Source organism: Solea senegalensis, linkage group LG21, assembly GCF_019176455.1.
Source record: "Solea senegalensis isolate Sse05_10M linkage group LG21, IFAPA_SoseM_1, whole genome shotgun sequence".
Taxonomy (NCBI): domain Eukaryota; kingdom Metazoa; phylum Chordata; class Actinopteri; order Pleuronectiformes; family Soleidae; genus Solea; species Solea senegalensis.
In genome coordinates, this window is record NC_058040.1 from 18,340,935 (window position 1) to 18,362,920 (window position 21,986).

The 21,986-nt window shown below is 37.4% G+C and overlaps 2 protein-coding genes across 2 annotated transcripts; both read right to left on the reverse strand.

Annotated features, from left to right (window-relative positions):
• Positions 1-1,509: 1,509 nt before the first annotated feature.
• pip5k1ba (phosphatidylinositol-4-phosphate 5-kinase, type I, beta a) lies at positions 1,510-12,768 on the reverse strand. The gene is made up of 15 exons (XM_044011893.1): positions 12,644-12,768; positions 8,764-8,816; positions 8,590-8,661; positions 7,716-7,846; positions 7,498-7,615; positions 6,611-6,763; positions 6,096-6,392; positions 4,641-4,828; positions 4,459-4,539; positions 3,900-3,948; positions 3,723-3,807; positions 3,485-3,637; positions 3,320-3,410; positions 2,589-2,685; positions 1,510-2,095 (listed from the first exon to the last, which is right to left on the reverse strand). The coding sequence occupies exons 3-15, from the start codon at positions 8,656-8,658 to the stop codon at positions 2,093-2,095; spliced, it is 1,515 nt and encodes a 504-aa protein (XP_043867828.1). The 5' UTR covers positions 8,659-8,661; positions 8,764-8,816; positions 12,644-12,768; the 3' UTR covers positions 1,510-2,092.
• Positions 12,769-17,016: 4,248 nt separating this feature from the next.
• LOC122758466 lies at positions 17,017-19,265 on the reverse strand. The gene is made up of 4 exons (XM_044012683.1): positions 18,832-19,265; positions 18,372-18,569; positions 18,170-18,295; positions 17,017-17,196 (listed from the first exon to the last, which is right to left on the reverse strand). Exons 1-4 carry the CDS (start codon positions 19,141-19,143, stop codon positions 17,158-17,160), a joined length of 675 nt encoding a protein of 224 aa, XP_043868618.1. The 5' UTR covers positions 19,144-19,265; the 3' UTR covers positions 17,017-17,157.
• Positions 19,266-21,986: the final 2,721 nt, after the last annotated feature.

Sequence of the window (21,986 nt, forward strand, 5' to 3'; positions counted from 1 at the left end):
CAGGAAGTTAAAAAAAAGTTTACTAAATAAAATTTAATTTAATGTAATAACATTTAATTTAATGTAATACAATTAGAAAAATATACAATTAAAGAAATTCAGTGATAAATATGACAAAACATATTTCTATTTACAATATTTTTTTATATATACACATATTTATATATAGATATATATGTGTAAACAGAATGTACATTAATACATATAAATAATGAATAATTCCTATTTCCCTTTTAATTTTAATCCCCGTAAAAATAAAATTGTACTAAATCTGAATTTAAAATGTCCTCTCATGAAAATATAATATAACATAAACAAAAACTATAAGTTATAATGTAAATGTAAAAAGTTCATATTTCTAAACTGACATTTCTAAGAAACTTTTAACAATGATCTTATAAAGTGTTTAACTGAATAACTATATTATGGATATATATACTATAGAATATTATACTATTACATACCAACTTGATCAAGGGTGAACTGATATTTTTTGAACATTTATTCATTTTTATTTCACTTAAATCCCTCAGAAAATCAAAAGAATTCCTCACTGACCACATGGTTTCACCTCACCTGTATCCTATAGTCTATAGAGTATAGAATGTAAATATTTAGCGTTGACCAGCGTTGGCTGTGCGTTAAAAAACTCTGGTGTGACTCGTTAAACCAGTTCAGTTTCAGACAGAAGCAGAAAAGTCCATAAAAACCTCAGGTTTCTTTGTTTGTTTCTTTGTTTGTTTCTTTGTTTACAGAGTGAAACACGACTCACACTGAGACAGTCACACACAATCATCTCGAACAATCATCAAACAACAAGCAGTTCAGTGTGTGTGTGTGTGTGCAGATGAGCTATTCATGTATAATCTCAAAAACAACAGTAAATTACTATAATTAGTAATTATTTTCTAATATTACCATGATATTGTAGTAATGTAGCGGAGGTTTAAGTTAAACAATATTTAAAAATAACACAATACTTTAAAATAACTCCATAATTCATGTTTTCATTGGCCTTAAATCTTCTTAACCTGCACACAAACACAAACAGAATATTCAAAATAATTCAGGTAAAAGACTCAATCTAACTTTTTAAAGATAAAAAAGTTTTGTTTAATAGAGGAATGTGACAAAATGTAGGAACACTACTTAAAATTAGTCAAAAATATGAATTTAAAGAGGTTGTGTGGTAAAAAAAAAAAGGAGTTTAAACACATTTATGTTTAATTTATTCAACTTTTTATAGTATATGGATAAAACTTACTTCTATTTATCTATTATTGTACAACAACAGTACCCTCCAGTGTCTCAATGTAGTATAACATGATATTTCATGGTAACAGATTGTATTTCTATGTATATATTTAAAATATTGTAACACAAATTACATCACAATCAAAGATATTAATATTATATATGTACTTGTACCTAACTTGTATAATATAATGCTTATTATTATTAACAATAATAATAATAATAATGACGACAGAAAGAACACCAGGAACAATATTTAAGGACGTTAAATATTAATTTATTTCATGGATAAAAGTCAAAAAGTGTTGCTATAATACAGTTGTAGGCATTTTCACTCATTTTCTACACAGAAATAACACAAAGGTCAACGAGAAGCTAAAAAGAAGCAGGATCATTTTAAAAAATATAAAAGATTACAGCAGTTTAAATCCTATTATAGGACATCTATACATGAAAACATTTCAATTAAACATACACAAACAGCAGAGATTAAACTGATTTATGTGCCTTTAAATATTGGTGTGCACACTTGAAATCATGATTATTTTAGTTTTGTACATCAGAGATAACATAGATGATAAGATTTAAGAACAAATGTCTATATAAATATGTGGAAAATACGTTTCTTTTTAATATATTATTATAATAACTGAGTGTAAGTGCTCAGAGATCCAGCCGCTGAGGCTCCACATTTCTTGTTTTGTTGTTCAATTAGCAGCAAAGTTTACAATAAAGGGCAGATTATTAGTGTTTTACAAGTTTTGTTGTCACCATGGAGACGCGGGACGTCCTCATGTGGAGCTGGGAAGTCAAAGGTCACACGTGCACTCGTGTCTCCTCACTGGAAAACAAGGTGTTTTTTTTTCCACTTTAGGAAACAAAGTGTGAACAGATGAGGATGAATCGTTATGACATGGTGATATTTATGTTCACATGAATGACTGTGGTGCCTCGGACTCTCACACACCAAACCCCACAGCGAAAATCAGCGATTTTAACATCACAGCACACAGGAGCTGTCCATCCACTGCAGCTTCCATCAGTAAGTTCAAATATGTTATTTTGTGACTTCGGGGTTTGAAATCCTGAGTGACACAAAGTGACCACACGAGGCAGCAGTAAAGCCTGCGAGCTAAAATCACTCATTTTCTCTATGGGGTTTGGTGTGTGTGAGTGGTCATAAACTTCAGTTTCCTGTTGGAAATAGTTGTTTTACACAAAGGTAAAGTGGCAAACATATTCTTAAGATAATTGTAGACTTCATCTAATGTTGAAATGTATTTTATTTTATTTTATTTTGGGTATGTAAATTGCATGAAACAGAGGTTTCTTACCAAGTAGACGTCCAGTTCAGAGTCTGACCGGCTTCTGCTGAGGGACGGCAGAGGATCGTCCAGAGCGATGGTTGAACTGGAGTCACGTCGCTCCTCACTGCAACGAGGAAATAACAGCAAATGGAAAATAAATGATTCCAATGCACAAAAGCATGTATGTAATGCATGTATGCATGTTAGTATGAGGCACTGACACACAATGACTCCCAGCAGAGACATTAGGAAAAAAACAAACCGATTTTAACCACTTAACATAAAAGCACAACAAGCAAAATCTTCATCATCTTAACTCATCAACAACATCTTAAGACGATGTTTGCTGCTTAATCTCAATGATTGTCACTGTTTGACCCTTCTTTTGTGACAGGAAACTCAAGTTTGTGTCACTTTGTAAACCACTCACTCTCCCACACCAAAGTCCATAGAGAAAATCAGTGATTTTAACATCACAGCACACAGGAGCTGCTGATCCACTGCTGCCTCCATCTGTAAGTTCAAATATCTTATTTTAAAATCCTAAATTTGAATTTACTTCAGTGGCACAAACTGACCACACGGGGGCAGCATTACACCAGCAGCTCCTGTGTCCCTGTGAGCTAAAATCACTGATTTTCTCTATGGGGTTTGGTGTGGGAGAGTGAGCTGTTGGAAAAGTGTGTCTAACAGTGAAATAAAGTAGTCAACACACATTTAAGATAGTGTAAACATGAGTTACAGTACATGGATCTGACCTGTTGTCTTGTTCCTCTTCCTCATTTGTGTTAGACGCAAAAGAAACAGCAGATTTGGGCAGGAGATCCGGTTGTTTAGAGGAACTGTAAACTGTCAGGACAAACAGTGGATCAGTCACACACACATTCAAACACAGACTCATGAGTGTCATGTGACAAACTCACAGTCTCCGTCCAGGTTGTCCAAACTTTGAGCTTTAACCTTCTCGTCCTTCTTAATCTCCTCCTCCTCCCTGTGCGGCGACAGAATCTCCTGAGACGCCGACTTGGCTGCGTACAGAGAGTTCCTCTTCCTTTTTGAAGACGCTCCTCTTAAAGCTGAGAGGGGGAAAAAATAAAAAATGTGAAATGTTCACGCGGAAACGCGGGAGTCACAGAGCGTCGACGCCCCCCGAAAACTTACGGTGAATCTTCTTGAATACGGTGGAGCTCATGAACTTCAGAAACCGATCTGCGTAAAAACTGGGCCTGTGAACGGAAACGGTGTCCTGACAAACACACGATAAAGAGTCAGTCATAAAGGTACACACACACACACACACACACTCACACTCACACACACAGCAGGTGTGTTACTCACCCCGTCGTGCACAAGCGCTTTCCACGAGTGTTCCACCTTCTTAATGAACCTGGAAAAATATAAATATATACAATAATTAAAGGGCAACTAAACGCTCCCTCCTTTGAGGCTAACTCCGCCCACTGAAACATTTTTGCAAAATGCCAGGAAGTGGGCAGAGAGCTGAGGATCTTAGTCAGTGGAAATATTAAAACTTAATTGATCACCAACAAGAAATAACATTTTTTTAATATTGCCCATTGGATCACATTTTATTGTATCTAATGTATCGCATAGCATAGCATTGTATCATATTGTATTACTTTGTAACAAAGTGACTCAAACTTCTTTATATATACGTATGTATATATATACTAATGAACTGTATTTAATTAATAATTGTATGATTGTTAACATTTGAGTGTATTTTAAGATTTTTCCGATATGAAAACAGAACCTTGTCAGAACTGAAACAGAACCAAAGTTCTGTAAACTTGAAATAAATGAATACATTTAAAAAAAAACTTCATTTATCACCAACAAGAAATGACATCTTAAAAAAATAAATCTGTGTGTGTACCTGTAGGACTGAAGGATGTCAATGATTCCTAAAAAGATCAGCAGGTTTTCATCCTTGTGTTTGGCAGGAATTCCTCCCAATCTGAAAAACACCAGTGACATTTTTTAAAATAAACCATCTTCATATAAAATGAATCAACAGCTGCACATTTCTACAAAGAAAAGAAGCAAAAGTTTCCTCACGTGTCGTCATCATCAGCCACAGGTTCAGGATCCCTCACGTTGCCCTGGATGGACTCGAGTGCGGTGGAGTAGAGGACTTTCTGTCCTCTCCTGCTGTCACAGCGACTTCCTCTGCTCAGAGGCTTCTGGTCCAGAACGTGAATCCCCAGCAGGAGACTGTAGTCCATGATCTTAAAGCTCTCCAACACCTACATAATTAATTAAACAAAACATTTAAACATGACACAAAACCAGGTCCCAGTGAAGTGGACTAATCCTGAAACTGTGAACCTTTAAACCATCTGACATTCTGCAGCGTGTTACCTAACATCCTTACTGAGGTCTGCTGTGGTCTAGCTGCTGGGATTAATGCACCAGTCAGGCGCTTTAATCCCTTCATCAAGAGGTTCTCAGTTGTTTCACCCTGATGAAATAACAGGCGGACGCTAACAAGGTCTTTATTAAAGCTCAGACCTGGACAAAGGAGCTCGGTGTGGTTGTGTAATTGTAGAGAAGTGGGATTTAGTTTAGATTTTGAACCAACCGATAATCAATAAATACAGACAATAACTGTGAAAAATGTCTTGGAAATGATCCTCAACCTTTATTGCCGTGTTCCCACAGCAGCTCACTTGGACATTATCTGGAATCCTGACTTGATAACTAGCCGGAGAAGTTCTAAATAAACAGGTTACTCAGTTCAGGAAATTGGCCAAGCGGTGGAGCACGTGGAAGATTGTCGGTTCACAGTGGCGTTTGCATGTGTGCGTGAGTTTTCCCCGGCTTCTACCAGGTCCAAGAACACTGGTGACCTCTCCAGGGTGTGACCCTACAGTATGTCAGCTGGGATTAGTTCCAGATCCCCCGCAAACACTCACATGTACGATAAAGTGGTGGACAATTCATAAATTCGTAAATTTCCTTCAGCACTCATGACAAACTTCTTGAAACGGACATTTGGCAACTGGCTTGTTGGAAATGATCATAGATTCTAGAAATGTGACTTCCACAAAAGGTTAATTTTCTTTGCGGAAATTTGAATTTGACGGTCTGAAAAGCAGCTTACATGAAAACTATGCCTGGAAAACCAAAGAAAAGATAATTTGCACAAATTTTGATTGATTCATCGGCTAAAGGTGAGAGGACAAGGTGGAGGCAGGTGATCCGTGAACTCTAAACGTAGAAGAAGCCGAAAGAAGAAGGTCCAATATCTGGGTCAGTGAACTTCAGTGGCTTTCACATACGAGAAAGAATATCAGTCTTTTCTGTTTGTTTAACAAACTTCTGTTTCAAAATTCAAGAAGAATACTCTGGCTGGAAAAGATGACCTTAAAAAAACTCTTTTTCAGGTGTTTCAAATGCCATTTCTGTGCTGTCCAAGCTAACCAGCTGCTAGTTTTAGTCGCCTGTAAACATTTTTGATGCCAACATCACAGTGTAAATACATGTTTTATATAAGATTTGATGGTAACGCACCCGACAGTCCCTCTGCAGAGTCTTCATCAGGGCGTTGTACGTGTCGGCGTCGAAGAACAGGCCCTCATTCATCTCCTGGAAGTCTAGGTCTTTGAACGTGGGCGAGAACTTGAGGCGCTCCTTGCGCGAGGCGCGGCGCTTGTACGAGGAGCCCTTCAGGTCGTACTTGTAGTGCATCTTCATGGCGCGCGGCAGCACATTGTTCATCACCACCACACGGACGGTGGCGCCGCCGCTCTGGATGCAGTACAGACCGTAGAACTTAGGCAGCAGTGTCCGCGGATTCTGATTCAGATTCTACGATTAAAAAAAGACAAATGAAGTCACTTAAATATGTAAATACATTTCTAAAAACTGTTTTTTTTGTTTTTTGCAGATGATGTATGAATATATAATTAATAAATGTGCACAGTCAGCAGAGACCAGGATGTAGTGAGTAAACAATTTAGCAGCATATGAACAAAACTCAAAATTCAGATGCAGGTAGAGTTTGTGTTTTTGTGGGCATGGCTCACCATGTAGTAACCAGGCAACAGCTTCTGCAGAAACTCCGCCTCCTTATGCTGCACTGTCTTAATGATGAACTCATCGTCACTGGTGAGGTAGAACCAGGAACTGCTGGCACCGGGGTTCGACAGCTCGATCAGTGGCTCGTTACAGATGGAGTACTGGAATTCACACAGTCAGTTTTACAAATGTTCCCTTACTTTGTGTTGACATTACAGAGAATGTGTTGACATTTTGTGAGATTGCCCTTAAATTCTATGTCTGACACAGCAGTTTGCTGCAGTTTGGTTTGATGTAGACCAGGGGTTGGCAATTATAAGGGGCCACATGAGAAACAAAAATTATCCTTGAGGGCCGAGCCAAATTTTAATTAGTTTTAATTTAAATGTATCACTTTTATCTAAAAAAATAATGTCAATTACAGTAAATTGTATTTACTGTAATTGACTACACTTTATAATGAATACTATTATACTATACTACTGTGGTGTAGTGCAGTGAATATATTGTCTCACCCCACCTACACACACACACACACACACACACACACTAATGCTGCAATCACACCGGATGAGTTTACATACGAGTGACGGTGCTTCGCTGGTTAGATCATAAGATAACACACATGGAGGGAGATAATGACAACTGCTGAACTTAAACCGAGACACATGTAGAAGAAAAGAACCACGGATCTCGTCCGTAACGTTGCCTCCGACTCCTCTGCGCGCTCTTCATCAGATAAGTTCTTGTATTTCTCTTCGTGTTTGGTCACGTAGTAGCGATTCAGATTGTAATCCTTAAACACACAAACTAAGCGCACGGCGTTACCTTTGACGCTTGTAAAGAAATATTTAGCAGTCCATGTCTTGAAAACGCATCATTCCCCCCGTCTCACCAGATAGTCGTCAGGTTTGATGCCAAACAGCTCTCTGAAGTAGCGGAAGGCCAGCGGGGCGTACGTCTTCAGCCGGAAGTCTGGGAAGTGATGTGCTGGAGTCAGGTTGCTGCCTTCACTGTTAGAACCAGAAACAGAAGAAGAAGAAGAAAAATCCTTGTTCAGCGGCGACTCAGCTCCCTGTGAAGTGCAAAGATACAGCAGCCGTATGTTTGTACCTGGGCAGGAAGACGCTCTCCACCACAGAGAAGTCCTGCATCAGGACATCTCTGTCCGGTTTGGAGCTGAGGTTTCCCACAGTGTAGCTGATGCCCAGCTGGATCGCTCCTTTCAGGACGGTGGATGTGGGCTGACACGACACACAGGACACAATAATCTGTTACACATTCATTTAAATGTGTCATTTCTGCAATGTTGTGTTGTGATTACTGTGTGGTGTGAATGCCCCTGTTGCAGTGTTTCTGAAACACTGGCTCGGGGACCCACAGATGGGTCGCGGAAGAGTTTTTTTGGGTTCCCAAAGAAATTTGGAGAATTTATTCAAGAATATCAAGATGTATGTGTTTTGATTATCTCTTGGAAAATGATTGGCCAACCAACTCAAGATTATATACGAGGTTGTATAACCGATATGGCTGTGAATTAGTTGCTACCTTATGCACAAATTTGCTCTTGTCACAATGTATTTGCGTCATGAAACACTGCCACGTTGTGTTTACTTTTATATTGACCACAAAGTACTGCATTTTTGGGGCTTGAATGTGCAGAACAAGTCAAAAAATGGCAAAATGGCTTCCCACAAAATATATATTTTTTTATTTTATTTATTTTATTTTAGCATTATATCAGAAACAATCTGGGAAAACATCAACTTGTTCCCCTTCTAAATAAAGTCACAAATAACGTCCCAATTATCTTCAATGTAAAGTGTATGAACTTGACTTATACCATTATTTATATTTTTTCAATGTCTCGTGGCTTTTTTAAATCTCAGATTACCAGTAAAAATTTAAATACATATGTAACATTTAAACATTTTGTTCCTTTTTTTTTCTTCCTCTGTAAAATGAATTGAATTTGACGTCCGCTCACCTTTTTATGATCTTTTGACGCTTTGGCGGTTTTGGTTCCTCCGGCACTGGTTGCTGTGGATGTGGACATTGTCTGCACACGGATGGAGACACTGATTAAAGGGAAGTTCTGCAGAAAATGTGACTTCCTTTTTTCCTCTCAAAGATAAACAGCCATGCAGATGAAGTGACTTACCTTGAATGGACCTTTTTCTTTTACTGAGAGTTCATGTTGCTGATTGGCTGCTCCTGTAGGTGAGGCACAGAGAGGTTTACGTGCCGCGCTTACATTTGCATTCGTGTCAATGCAAAGCTGTGACGGACTTTTCTGAGAGTCACATTCAAATCCACGCTTTACCTTACTGTACACGGAGCGTCTGAGGGTCGAGCTGCGTCTGTGCGAGTCTTTAACCTCAGCTTCCCTCAACAAAACAACCTTTGTTCGTCATTAAGACGGATTAGAAAAAACATTACGTATGAAAAGCCTCGTGTTTTATAACTGAACACAACAACGAGACTCAACAACACTAACTTCTGTGAAGTGGTGACTGGACATAAATGAAAACATAATCTTACTTTTTTTCCCTCTTATGTACGAACACATTATTACCACTTTAGTTTCATTTATTTAACTATAGAAATCAGTCTGATATTAATTCAATATTGTATTATTCATATAAGTGAAATATCTCATGTACAATCCCCTAAAGAGTTTATACTGTAAATATAGTTCATATTTTCTAAATTTGTTAGCAAAGATGTTAATATATACAGTAATATATAATATTATCTATCAATATATTTTCATAGAATACACCCAGAAAATACACTAATACATTTCTTCTTAAAGAAATATTAAATATTAAAAATATGTGTGACCTCCATTTTACATGTGAGCATAAGCAGGACTCTTAAACCTAAATGGAATGGAACCCTAATTATTATCATTACAGCAGTCTGATTATAGACATGTTTAAACACGACATGCACATGTTGCAGGAGTTTAACGCGTTGGAAGATTGTTTCTACAATAAAACCAACTTTAAATCACAGAATTCCACTAAAAGGAAAATAGAACTTTATAACTTTAGAAAAAAACAACTGACTTTATCACAGTTCTATACATTTATGCTTGGAACAAACATATTTTTGACTAAACATTGTTAGCAATTGTTAGCAATACCGGTCAATAACAACAACAACACTCTACTCTATTTTGTGCTATTCTGCTCACACAAACAGCGTAGCGACACGTCTATGGATAAAAGTTAAACAATACAACGCGTACGACTGATTTACTGTGACACAAACAAGACAGAAGTGATATTAATGGAAAAAGTAGAAAAGAGTGTTTTTGCTATTTTAAAACAAGCAGCAGCCATCTTGGAATCCTATGTCAGGGCTTGTGATTGGGTGAACACGCTAACACTTCATGCACTGTAAATAACAAAATGGCTGACAAACTTAACTGGAAACACCCCCCCAACTTAAATTTGTAACACCTAAATTAATTGAGCTAATGCAAACTTAAGTTCTCTTCATATAACTTGCTAACTTTGATTTGAACAAATACAGTTAAATTTGTGTCTAACTTTTAGCTTTTTAGCTAGCCTGTTGAAGGAACGCCCACTCAACTTGCAAAATTACGATCTTTGTCAACAAATGGATCGCATCAATACAACTTCATGGACTGAAAAAACAAACTGGCCGACAAAAAACCTGAAAAAAACTTAATTTAAATTGGTAACACCTTAATTAATTAAGCTAATGCCAGCTTCACTTTATATATCTTGCTGACTTTGGTTTGAACTCGTGCAGTAACTGTTCAATTATTTACGGCGGCAGTAGTGGCTCTTTTTGCGATATAGCTGATTTCTACCGATATCTCTTGCATTTCATATCCAAACAACGCTAAAGTTGCTACTGCACACACTGATGCCTTAACTAAGTCATTTATCAAGTTTGAAGCCTGTCATGTGAACAGTTGGACAGTTATACGAATAAAAGTCAGATATAAATTCCTTGAATTCTTTCAAACATTACCAAATTTATCAGCCATTTTCTTCTCTGTCCACCTCTCTGCTCTGACTTCCCCTGTCGTCTCTATCTGCTAAAGGTAAAATCCCCTTAACAGTTTCTTCAAACACAGATCAAACCAGACGATTGTTTATATTCGGCTGAGCTTCATCAGGATGTGGTTTTTGTGGGTGACAAAATGACTAAATGAGAAATGTTTTCAGGGAGGATTATGGTGAGAAAGCTGTTTACAGGTTTGAAGCAGAGGCCTCAAGAGAAAACATAAAGAAACGTCAATCTTCAATAACATGTATTCCAGTTCAGTTCATTTAAAGCCTGATGTGAATGGGGTTAATTGTAGTTCAGGTTTTTTCCTCTGGTTTATGTATTTAAAAAAATCACACAGTGAGTGATGTAACACAGTGAGTGTGGTAACAGTAACATGTCATTTAAATTCCACCTGACAGATTATGTAAAATCCACCAGATTATGCAAGGCAGTGGAGGAAAACACACTGTAAATATTAAGGGTATATGTGTATAATATTAGCAATTTAAACACTTACTTTTTTAAATTAAACACTTTACATTCACAGTAGTTTATTGTAAAATACTATAAAATTATACCTGTTTACTGTAATTTTATGCCATACAGATTTAGCAGTATTTTGTTTTTTTAACATTTTACTTCAAAGTAATTGTATAATACAGTATAATGTTTTAATTATTTGCATTTTACTGTATTTTACTAGTTTAACTGGTATTTTAAAAGTCATCATGTGAATAAGTAATATTTTCCCGTATGGATGATGATTTAATGTGATTTATTAGTATTTTCCTGAATATATGCAGTATTTTAAGGTAATCTCATACTCATTTTCTGTATAAATACTTTATTCAACTGTAAAATTACACAAACAAATATCACGTTAGAGTAGTTTTCCTGTAATAGCCACTCATGTAGTAGTTTATTTTGAAAGTTAAAGCCTGTAAAGTACTGATTATGTAAATTATTGTGAAATCCTAGTGACAGTAACTATCAAAATATCACATTAAATATCTTGCTGTGGACTCATTACATTGATATTATTACATTAATATGACATTATATTACTCTAAATTTCTTCCTGATTACTAAGTTGAATGTATCCCATGAGAAGCATAAATGAATATTCATAGTATTACACTGTTTTCAACCACAAACTTAAATAAACTCATCTCTAAAACCATTTAAGCAGTGAGTTCAGGCTCGACTGAATAAAGCTGCTCGCTCTCACGTCTCACGCTCCACTGCCGCTGTTTTTGCATGTATGTAAAAAAGACGAGGAGCTCTTCAGCTCACAGCCGTCGACACTTTATTTATTCAGTCTCTGTGAGTGAAGCGAAAGGGAAGTGGAGCCATTTCCTCCTGTGATACAATCACCGGCTCATCGTCTGAGCCCGGAGGCTGCGTTCAAACACGCTGTCACCCACAAAACACCTGCAGACACTGGGTGGGTTTTTATCAGCCTGACATTACGTGTGAATACAACTAAAAATGCACAGAAAAACAAGAAGGAAAGGAGGAAACAGAAAGTAAGGTTTAGTGATTATAGATGAAGCATTTTTCATATTTCATTACAGTTGTTTATTGTCAAATGTTGAATGTTTCTTGTCCATTTTCCAATCCAATTTTATTTGTACAGCACTTAACTCACTTTCCAGTTTGATTCACTCTGCAAACCGGACGACGAAATCTGCAACATTCCCCCACTTAGATGCAAATATTACGACAATAATCTCTGCAAATGTGCGGCTACGTTTATTTACGTTATCCTTCTCCTGTTTTTGCGCCACCTACTGATTATTTCAGAGAACTATCTCCTCATATTCACTTAACAAAAGTTAATTGAAGATGAAACAGAAACAGTAAATGTGCTTTTTTTTAAAAAATCGTATTTTTCTAAACTTTGAGACAAATTTGGATAGGGAAACTAACGTTAACAGTTGGCTCCGCCCTCAGTGACAAAGTTGACTCGAAAGAGCGGCACGAGAAGACACGACAGGCCACTGCCCCCTTACCTGAAAAGACATGGCGACAAACAGGTGGAGGTTAAACGTGGATCCGACGATACGCCGACGATGTGACCGTGTTTGTGTGTGAGTGACAAATAAACTGAGTGAGTGAGTGAGTGAGTGAGTGACTGCAGCTGTGACTGTGGAACATCATCACCACTTCCTCTCTCTCTCTCTCTCACTCACTCCGCCTACCTGTTACAGCGTGAGTCACGCTGAGTTATAGTCAGTGATGGGAAACATTGAAAGGATCAGCGGTTTCTGCAGAACATTTTGTCTGAAGCTAACCCTGAGAACTCAGAGCATTTTGCATAACTCTATTAAAACATATATAAAAGGCTTTAAGAATGTGCAATATATAGTCTTATAAATCTTTTTTTTCAGCACAGCCTATAGACAATCTGATTAAAAACTATATAAACACACCTGAGCAAAAAAAGTACTCAAAATCTTTTAGTATCGTATTGAATTTGTGGAATGTGGAAATACGTCACAGTTCAAAGCTTTTTATGGACATGTTTGTGTTGATTTTGTGACTTTTTTGCACAATTATCACTACTAGTACTATTTAAAAAAAAAAGAAAATGTGACATAAAATGAATCCTAACTTTGACTCAACAAACAGAAGATGAAAATGCCTGAAGATGTGACCGATGAACACACAAGGAGTTGTGTGTTATTATATATATATAGTCAATTTACCCAGAGTGCACCTGTGGCACTGATCTGTGCCGTGTGAGCACTAGGGGTCAATAAATAAATGTTATACATTTATTTTTATTTTCACCACTTTGTCGACTTTTTTCAAACTTAAAAGAATAAACTATAAAGAATAAATATTTTTTAACCAAATTGAAAACACCCCAGGTTTACAGCCTGTGGGATGAACCATTTGTCAGTTTATTCAATATTATACTAAATATCCAAAACCATGATATTAATAGTAAAATAACACTTAGTTAGAAGAGAAGGGTCACAGGAATTTTGACAGGAAATTAGGTAACAGAACTCACGTAATAGCACTAACTCTGTGTAACATAGTTACACAATTACACACTACACAATTATGTTTCCAACGAAAATACGGAAAGTTTCCAAAGAAAATATCGTTAGAGATCACAGTAACCATGAGAGTCAAAATATTAAACATGAATTACTAGTATTTACATGTGGAAATACTGTATTTAACTGAACATTAAAGTCATTTTGATATGCAGTATATTACCATGACTCTACCATGATTTTTTCTATATATATATGATGTAATATAATATATAATTATACTACTGTGATTTATTAGCCTTCTTACTTCATAAATGCTGTATTTTACTGTAACCTCACAGTATATTTTAGGCATAAATCCTATATTTTCAAAGCAATCATGTGGTACAGTGTTCTAGTTTGAATTATTCATATTTTCCTGTGTAAATGTTGTTTAATAGTCATTTTCTTTATAAATATGGTATTTTACTTTAATCTCATACTATTATATTGTTACTCTATTCATATACATACCACATTACAGTGGAAACACACACACATATATGATATTGTAATTAAAACATTATATTTATTTTTTAATATTTATTTAATATTTTAGTAAAGGTATTCAAATTAAAAATCATCTTACAGATTCTCAGATTTGCAGGTAACCAGTTTGCCTCTGTCCTGTAGGGGGCGCTCTCCCCTCTCATGCTCCACTGACTCCACCGTGTGTTAATGATGTTCCTGTTTCCTCTCTGCAACTTCATATTTTTCACTTTTCTTCCCTGTCTTTGTTCTTTTACTTCCTCATTATTCCACGTATTATTTGTATTATCATTATTTTCTCCCGTTTCTCTTTCTTCTTCTTCTTCTTTGTTTTTTTGTCCACGTTTGTCGTCTTTTGTCCTCTCACTGGGTCACAGTTCAAGTTGCTGGAGGTTTGTTTTTGGACAGACAGACAGACAGAGAATCAGACTGTTTGAGGTCATCAGATATCAGCTCAGAAAAACACAAACCTTTGCCACATTCGTCTGTGAGAGCGACCTCAGTCACGCTGTCATCAAGTGTAAATGATGAGTCAGCGTTTCTGACAATATCACTATCTGCCTTTTTATTACTGTAAAAAACTACTGTTAAAGTTAATGAGCTTTTATTTGTTTTTTTTAATTATTATTTTTAGTGTTAGTTTAAGGTCTTTTTTTGTAATATGGAGGATTTGCAAACCTCTCATGAACCCAAAAGTAAATTTATAAAGATGTAAACTGAGTACATGTTTTTGTAAATGCTGTAAATGTTTTAGTTTAGTTTCCAGTGTATTTTTTTGTAATATGGAGGCTCTGCCAGGTGCAAACTTCATATTAACCTAAAAGAATTTTCCACATCACTGAGGACTTCACGTGGACCACCAACACAACACAGCTGGTCAAGAAAGCATCACCGCGGCCATGGACCGCACACGCCTGCAGAGAGTGGTGGTGCAGACAGCTGAGAGGATCACCAGGTCTGCACAGGAGAGCTGCCACCGTCATGAAGGACAACGTGGACCGTCCTCACACCTGTGGTGAAATGCAGGACGACTCTTTCTATAACACTGCCATCAGAATAGTCAACAGCTGAACGGACGACACTAAAGACACTTTAGACACCTTATACACTTGCCTTAAAGTCATCTGTTTACATCCCTGTCACTTTAAATCTCTTACTTGAGCATCTTTGCACTAATTATCACATTTACAATCACAGTTTCCAATAATGTACAGTTTCTCTTTTGAATATATGCATATATTTACATATATTTGTATGCACATTATTAGGTGCCTGCTGCTGCAAGGCAAACTAGTCAGAACCCTAGGGTTCTCACTAGATTGCATTGCAGAGCAAGCATCTATTGATATTCCACTTGCGTTTATTCCGCTCGATATTCCTCTTCCTCCCGTTTTTTGCCGCGCTTCTCCTCCCGCAGCTTTGAGAAAACCCCCACACAAGTTATATCAAAACGTGCGCCTTGACCGGGAATCGTGAGCTATGACTTTTCTAAGACTTTCGCGTAACCATGGCGACAGAAATCGCGAAAATGTAAAATAATTTTCACTCATTTCCACTCACACAATAATGGGAAACCGAAAACAACCAAGCCCACTTCGGAGCATCACAGTGTCGTCATACTTTAACGTAGAAACGTGGTTGGAACTTTAAACGGGTCACAAGACTTGGGACTTTTCTGACCTAAGTCAAAGTTTTGATACATGTTACGGTTTTTAAACAATCGCAGTTTACGTTTTGTACTTTTTTTTTACGTTTTCAGATTTTATAATGAGTGTGTATTGCGTTGTGTAGGCGGCAGCTAGAGTGTGCCACTCTAGCGAGATCCAGCAAAATAATCACCAAAAATCTCTAAACAAACTCTTCTCCTGCCCACAATTTCCAACCTACACTGATAATTTTTACATCAAAACGTTGCCATGGGCGTCGTCTAACCCTGTGTGTGTTTTCATGTTCATATGACTTGTAGTTTTTCTTAAAATCACCTCAAAGCGCAGACAACTCCGGTCACACTCTCCATTGACTCCCATGTTAAAATGTCTGCTTTTGAGTTCTGGAAAAATCAAGACGAGGGTGATTTTAAAACTGTGATTTCTCTGTCAATTCACGTCCGTTTGTCACCAATTTAAATGTGGGAGTTGCCGAAAGCCTCCTGACGCTCACAAACCAAAAATTTTATCTCTATCATCAACCGTTCTTGAAATATGACCATTTTAAAACATGCTGTTTTCTCTGCTTTCTCTGCTGGTTTTGGAGAGATAGAGACAGTCGTGTGTTTGCGTGTGTGTGTGTGTGCGTGTGTGTAAGGAGCAGAGGGGACTTTGGGAGGGGCTTGTCAGTCTCTCTGTATTCTTCCACCCAAAACTTTGACGTCTAACTCCTCCCACAGTTTTGAGAAAACCCCCACACATGTTATATCAAAACGTGCGGCTCGACCGGGACTTGTGTGCGATGACTATTTCTAAGCGTTTCAAGTAACCATGGCGACAAAAATCGCAAAAAACTGCCATATAACTTCCACATACACATGAATGGGAAACAGAGGGGCTTGTGAATCTCTCTCCCCCTCTCTCCTTTAAAACTGGGTGACTCCACCAAAAAGTACTTCCAAGGTGGATTGGATCCAAATCATATAACTTCCACATGCCGCAAGAACTGCAGGCACCCTCGAAATTTCGGCACGGAATTGCCGATCTAGTATTTGTTTAATATTTATTATTTTGTTTATATGTATATTTATATACAATTTTTTAATGCTATTTCTTTTTGTATACTTTATTGCTGGTATTTCTGAGAGGACAGCATTGTTTACTGTGCTGACGACAAGAAACACTAAAAGTACAAAACTACAGTTCAGTTTTAAGAAAGAACGTTTAATTTTGAACTCTTTATCGACAACTCACTTTGTAGACATTGTCACATTTAAGTTATTATTATTATTGTTGCTGAGTTTTCCGTGTTGATGCAGCTGTGACGGTCAAACACAGTCAGAGTCAGGATGTGACCTCACTGGTGGAGACTCTATCAGACGTCTGCACACAAACACACAACATTCACAAATAACATCTCATTATGTAACTTTATAAAAGAATATAAGACAAATCACACAAAATGTTTATGTCACACTATTGTTCATATATTTAACTTCATTTTACTAACTAATACTGCACATATTTCTTTACATTTGCAGCTGATTGTAAAGGCATAGTTCAGCATTTTTTGTGAGGCACTTAAAGGTCCAGTGTGTGACATTTAGATGGGTTTATTGTGCAGAAATTAAATATACTACGCATTAGTATATTAAAAATTGCTTTAAATATGTACATTATAGGAGGCTCTTTGTTTACGGAACCCGCCATTTTGCTCCACCACGTTTCTACGGAAGCCCGAATGGACAAACAAGTCCGACTTTTCCCAAACTGTAGCGTAATACGTAAACAAAGACGAACGGCTCTGTGTTTGCAAATCTGATACGTAAACCAATGATAAGGAAGGAGAGCGTTGTGAAAGAGTTTAACTGTCTTTTTTCTGGCTTGTGAGGACCACCGGAGTTCCCTGGTCCATTTGGTAAAGGAGGCGTGGCTACACAAAACCCGATTTTTTTTCAATGCATGTGTGAAAGTGCGGCTACTTCCTGTTACGACGGCTGTTTCCAGGAATATGGCCACTGCTCTTTCAGTCAACTTTGTTCCTGAGGGCGGAGCCAACAGTTATTTCTGGTTTCAATCAAAATTTATCGCACATTTATCGCAAATGTTCTAAAATATGATTAAAAAAACACATTTACTGTTTGTGTCTTAAGCTAACTTGAGGAGTAAGTTCTGTGGAATAACCAGTAGGTGGCGGAGTGATGAGTGAAGGCGTCTCACCACTAGATGTCACTAACTCTCACACACTGCACTTTTAACAGAAGGTCATGTGACCTCAGGAGATGAAGTGTTTTTTCAGTTTAAACACAAACACGTCCACGGTCACAGAGCAGATGTCTCTCGTCTAACGTCTCACCCCGAGGTCGTGGACGTGTTTCTCCAGATGTTCGATGCGCAGCTGGCGTCTGTCCATCAGTCTGTCCCGGGCTGAAAGCTGCGAGGACAGACCGGCGAGTCGTTGTGCCTGTTTGTCCACGATGACCTGCGACATGAAGACAAATGAAGACACATACAGCTGATATTCTGTCTCCTGTGAGACATTCTCTCTGATTCCTCACCTTCATGGAGCTGAAGTCCAGTTGACCCCGTGACCTCGGCTCTTGCGTCAGGGTCTTCAGCGCCTGGAGGACACGGTTGGTCCGGTGCTGCAGGTTCCTCTGCTCCGTGTCCACGTCGTCCAGGCCGCTCTGCAGCTCTTTGACCGTCCTCCACAGTCTGTCCCCACGGGCGCTCAGCATCTGCAGGTCCTTCCTCGCCTAACACACGACACAGGACGTCTCCAGATCACGCTGAGTCAGCATTTCCAAATATGACAACATGAAGTCCACAAGAACATTCAAAAACACAAGAGTATCAGTTCAAACTCTAAAGTAGCTTCAAAAATAAGTTAATTTCAAGCAGAATTTAAGGTAAAATAGCAGAAAAAATGTTTTTATAGATATTTCATTAATTGTTTAAATGAGGTCTTCAAGTGAAGTCCTGATCTTCTTGACTGTCTCTGAAGATGTCATGTCTCACCTGTCTGTGAGTCCGTCCCGTCTGTAGTCTCTGCTTCAGGACGTTGTCCAGACTCTTGGTGGCGCCGTCGAGCTCTGCTGCCGCCTGCTCCCCCTGAAGCTCCAGCTGCCTGGAGTTCTCCTCCACGCTCCGCAGCAGGTGAGCCAGGCCCAGCGAGAGCATCCTCAGCTGGGACAGCGGGACATCACCTGCCTCCCGAGACGAGGACGAACCTTCACCTGATGATGAGCACGGACAGATTCCCATCATCATCAGCAGCAGGACAAACACCAGCACTTGCTGCACCTGCTGCACCTGCTGCTCCACCATCATGGTCCAGAAGATCTTTAAGATCCAGATACAGACGTGTGAGATGCTTCAGTGTCTCCAGACTGTGACAGAGAAGAACCAACATCTGCCTGATGAAGCTCAGATGATCTGAGCTCAGACGGAGGAAGAAGAAGAAGAAGAAGAGGAGGAGGAGGAGGAGGTGGGAGTGTCCTCAGAGTATAAACAAGGAAGTGTGAGCAGGGATCTGAACGTTCTGTCCTTCAATCTTTTCTGTTCACCGCTGGGATTCAATGGAAATGTTTTTGTCGTTAATGACTCAGCACATTTTTAAAAATGAGGTCGACCAGAGAGCTGAGCCGGATGACGTCAATAAAAAAATCAATAAAAATAGAAATAGAAAACATTTAAAAAACCAGAGATTATTTATGTATTTATTTTCAATCATCAAAGAGCTGATGATGTGCTTAAAATAAGAGTTTTAACCATTTACTGGCACATAAACAGCAATAAAAAGCTTTATTTTGATTATTAAGATAATTAAATGTGGTCTGTCAAGAAGAATCTGACTAAAAGAAGCAGAATATATTGCCATGATTTAAGAACATAAACATTTCTGTCGTTAAAAATGCAAATAAAATGCAAAAAAAAATTAAAATAAAATAAAAGCAGATTAACAACATCAACATTTGCTGAACTTTCATTAAACATTTAAATAACAACAAACCAGTAGAGACATCTGCTGGCAGTTTGCGGAGTTACAGTCATTTATTCACTCATTTCTTGACACTGGAAATGTTTATTCATGCTTTTTATTACAATCTGTTTATTGCAATTCTACTTTTTACAAACAAGTAAATAAATAAATCATTCAAAGAAAATTACAGTTCATTAAATCTCTGACACAGGTGCAACATTTTAACCAACTATGAAGAAAACAGATGAGCTCCTGCATTAGATTTGATTTAAAAAGGGAATTTACTTTTATAAATGTAATAAAAATATAATATAACATGTTTACACTGGTTAAAGCAGGTTTTGAAAGTTTTTTGTGCCGGTTTAAGCTTTAGGAACAAAAACACATGTTCCATTTACATCGGAACGGAAAAAAAAGCATGGACGCAATCATATCCTGGGCTAGCTGCCGTTAGCGCTTGTTAGCCAGTGAACCATGGGATTCTCTTCAGGTTGTGTTTTTTTTGTGTACACAAACATGTTGACGGATAAAAATGTAACAGTACTATGTTTACGACTGATTTACTGCGAAACAAATAAGTAAACAAGGTAAAAGTAGCAGTGTTTGTGCAGTGGTGGCCATCTTGGAAGCCTACACTGGGGCTGGCGAGGTTTCTCCGAGGTTGGAAATCCGACTTATATCGGAAATTTCGAGTTTCAACTACAAATGGAACACAGCAGAGAATTTTGTAAAAAATCAGTAACATTCAATAAAAATGACATATTGTCAAGATTTTTCAGTACTCAGTTTTAGTTTTTAGTCACTTTCTTACACATTTAGTGAAGCTTATTGTTGGACTGAACTGTGAATAAGTGAAGGAATTGGACTGAACCACTTCCTACACTCAGTCTGGTCTCGTGCTGATGAACGAGCGTCTTTGTGTCTCTGAGCCACAGACCAACAAACTGTTCTCTGAAAGTGTGTTGGAGTCGAGTCACGTCACTCACACTGTATGTCAACTCATAAAGCCTGATTTATAAAGACACAGAGACTCAGTGAGACACAGTGAGACACAGTGAGACACAGAGCCCACGTCTTCCTCCTGCTGTACGATTCAGGAGAAAACTGCAGAGAGACTCTGGGTCAAAGCAGGAGAACAAGGACAGAGACACACAGTAAGTCTTCATTTGTCATTTTAAGACACATTTAAGAGATTTAGGAGTCACTTAGGGACATTTTGTACGATTCTGTTTTTTATTGTCATGTCATTTTGCCTGTGTTGACTGAGTCTATCTCAAATTTACCAGATTTATAATTGTTGCCTCTCACAAAAACCTGACACATTTGTTCCTAGCAGCAAAAAATGTCATCTTCCCAAAAACAGCGGTTTGTTTCAAATATAATGAATATTTGCTATGTATACTTTAAGCTGTACTAGTTTTAAAAGATTGATTTGTTTTAAGTGGAAAAAATATATTAATAAAGTTGACATTTTTTTAGGGACAAATGCGTCAGGACCTTAGTTTCTGATTTTTCTTCTTTCAAGAAGCTTTATTTTGTGTTTAAAAATTAGTTTTAAAAGTTTAGCTCTGTTTTCTACATTTCCAGTGACAATTATAGTCAATTGCAACAGGAATATAAATTATATATTCATACATGTGCTATACCACTTTAAAATTTAAAAAACCTTTTTATATATGTATACATATATACAGTATATATATTACTGTATATTGCTGTTTTACTAAAGGAAGAAAAAAGAAACTGTGTTTAAAGGTTATTATGGTATTATCGATCCAAAACAGCAAAAATAGGTCACATATTCCAGCTTTACCGACCTGACATGACACTAAGCAGTTTAGATTTATTTTTTCTGACTCACTTTGTATTTTAGCTTCTTTTTTTCAAAGTAAGAGCCCTTTTTGTTGTTTCTGTGTCTTCATTTATTTTCCCTAACAAGCCTTTATTGCGAAATAGTACCAACATTTTACCGAGGACAGAGGAACATTTAGAGGCACTCACTGGCTGACACATGATTATACAAAAAAAGTCCAACTTTTTTGGAAAAAAGCTAATTTTTGGAAAAATTTGTGATGATAGATATTTTTAAAATTTTCAAAATAAAGGTGTCTGTGTTGATACATAGTTAATATTTTTCATTTTCCTTTATAACTTGATATGAAGTGATGGGCCATCTGGAGATATTTGGAGG

Coding starts and splice junctions, on each gene's coding strand:
- pip5k1ba (XM_044011893.1), bottom strand. CDS start 8,658: ATGTCCACATCCACAGCAACCAGTGCCGGAGGAACCAAAACCGCCAAA. Junction 6,764..7,497: donor TCAAACCTGACGACTATCTG/GTGAGACGGGGG, acceptor TGTGAATTCCAG/TACTCCATCTGTAACGAGCC. Junction 3,949..4,458: donor GACATCCTTCAGTCCTACAG/GTACACACACAG, acceptor ATATTTTTCCAG/GTTCATTAAGAAGGTGGAAC.
- LOC122758466 (XM_044012683.1), bottom strand. CDS start 19,143: ATGATGGTGGAGCAGCAGGTGCAGCAGGTGCAGCAAGTGCTGGTGTTT. Junction 18,570..18,831: donor CGGGACGGACTCACAGACAG/GTGAGACATGAC, acceptor GTCGTGTGTTAG/GCGAGGAAGGACCTGCAGAT. Junction 17,197..18,169: donor AACACGTCCACGACCTCGGG/GTGAGACGTTAG, acceptor GTTTGTGTGCAG/ACGTCTGATAGAGTCTCCAC.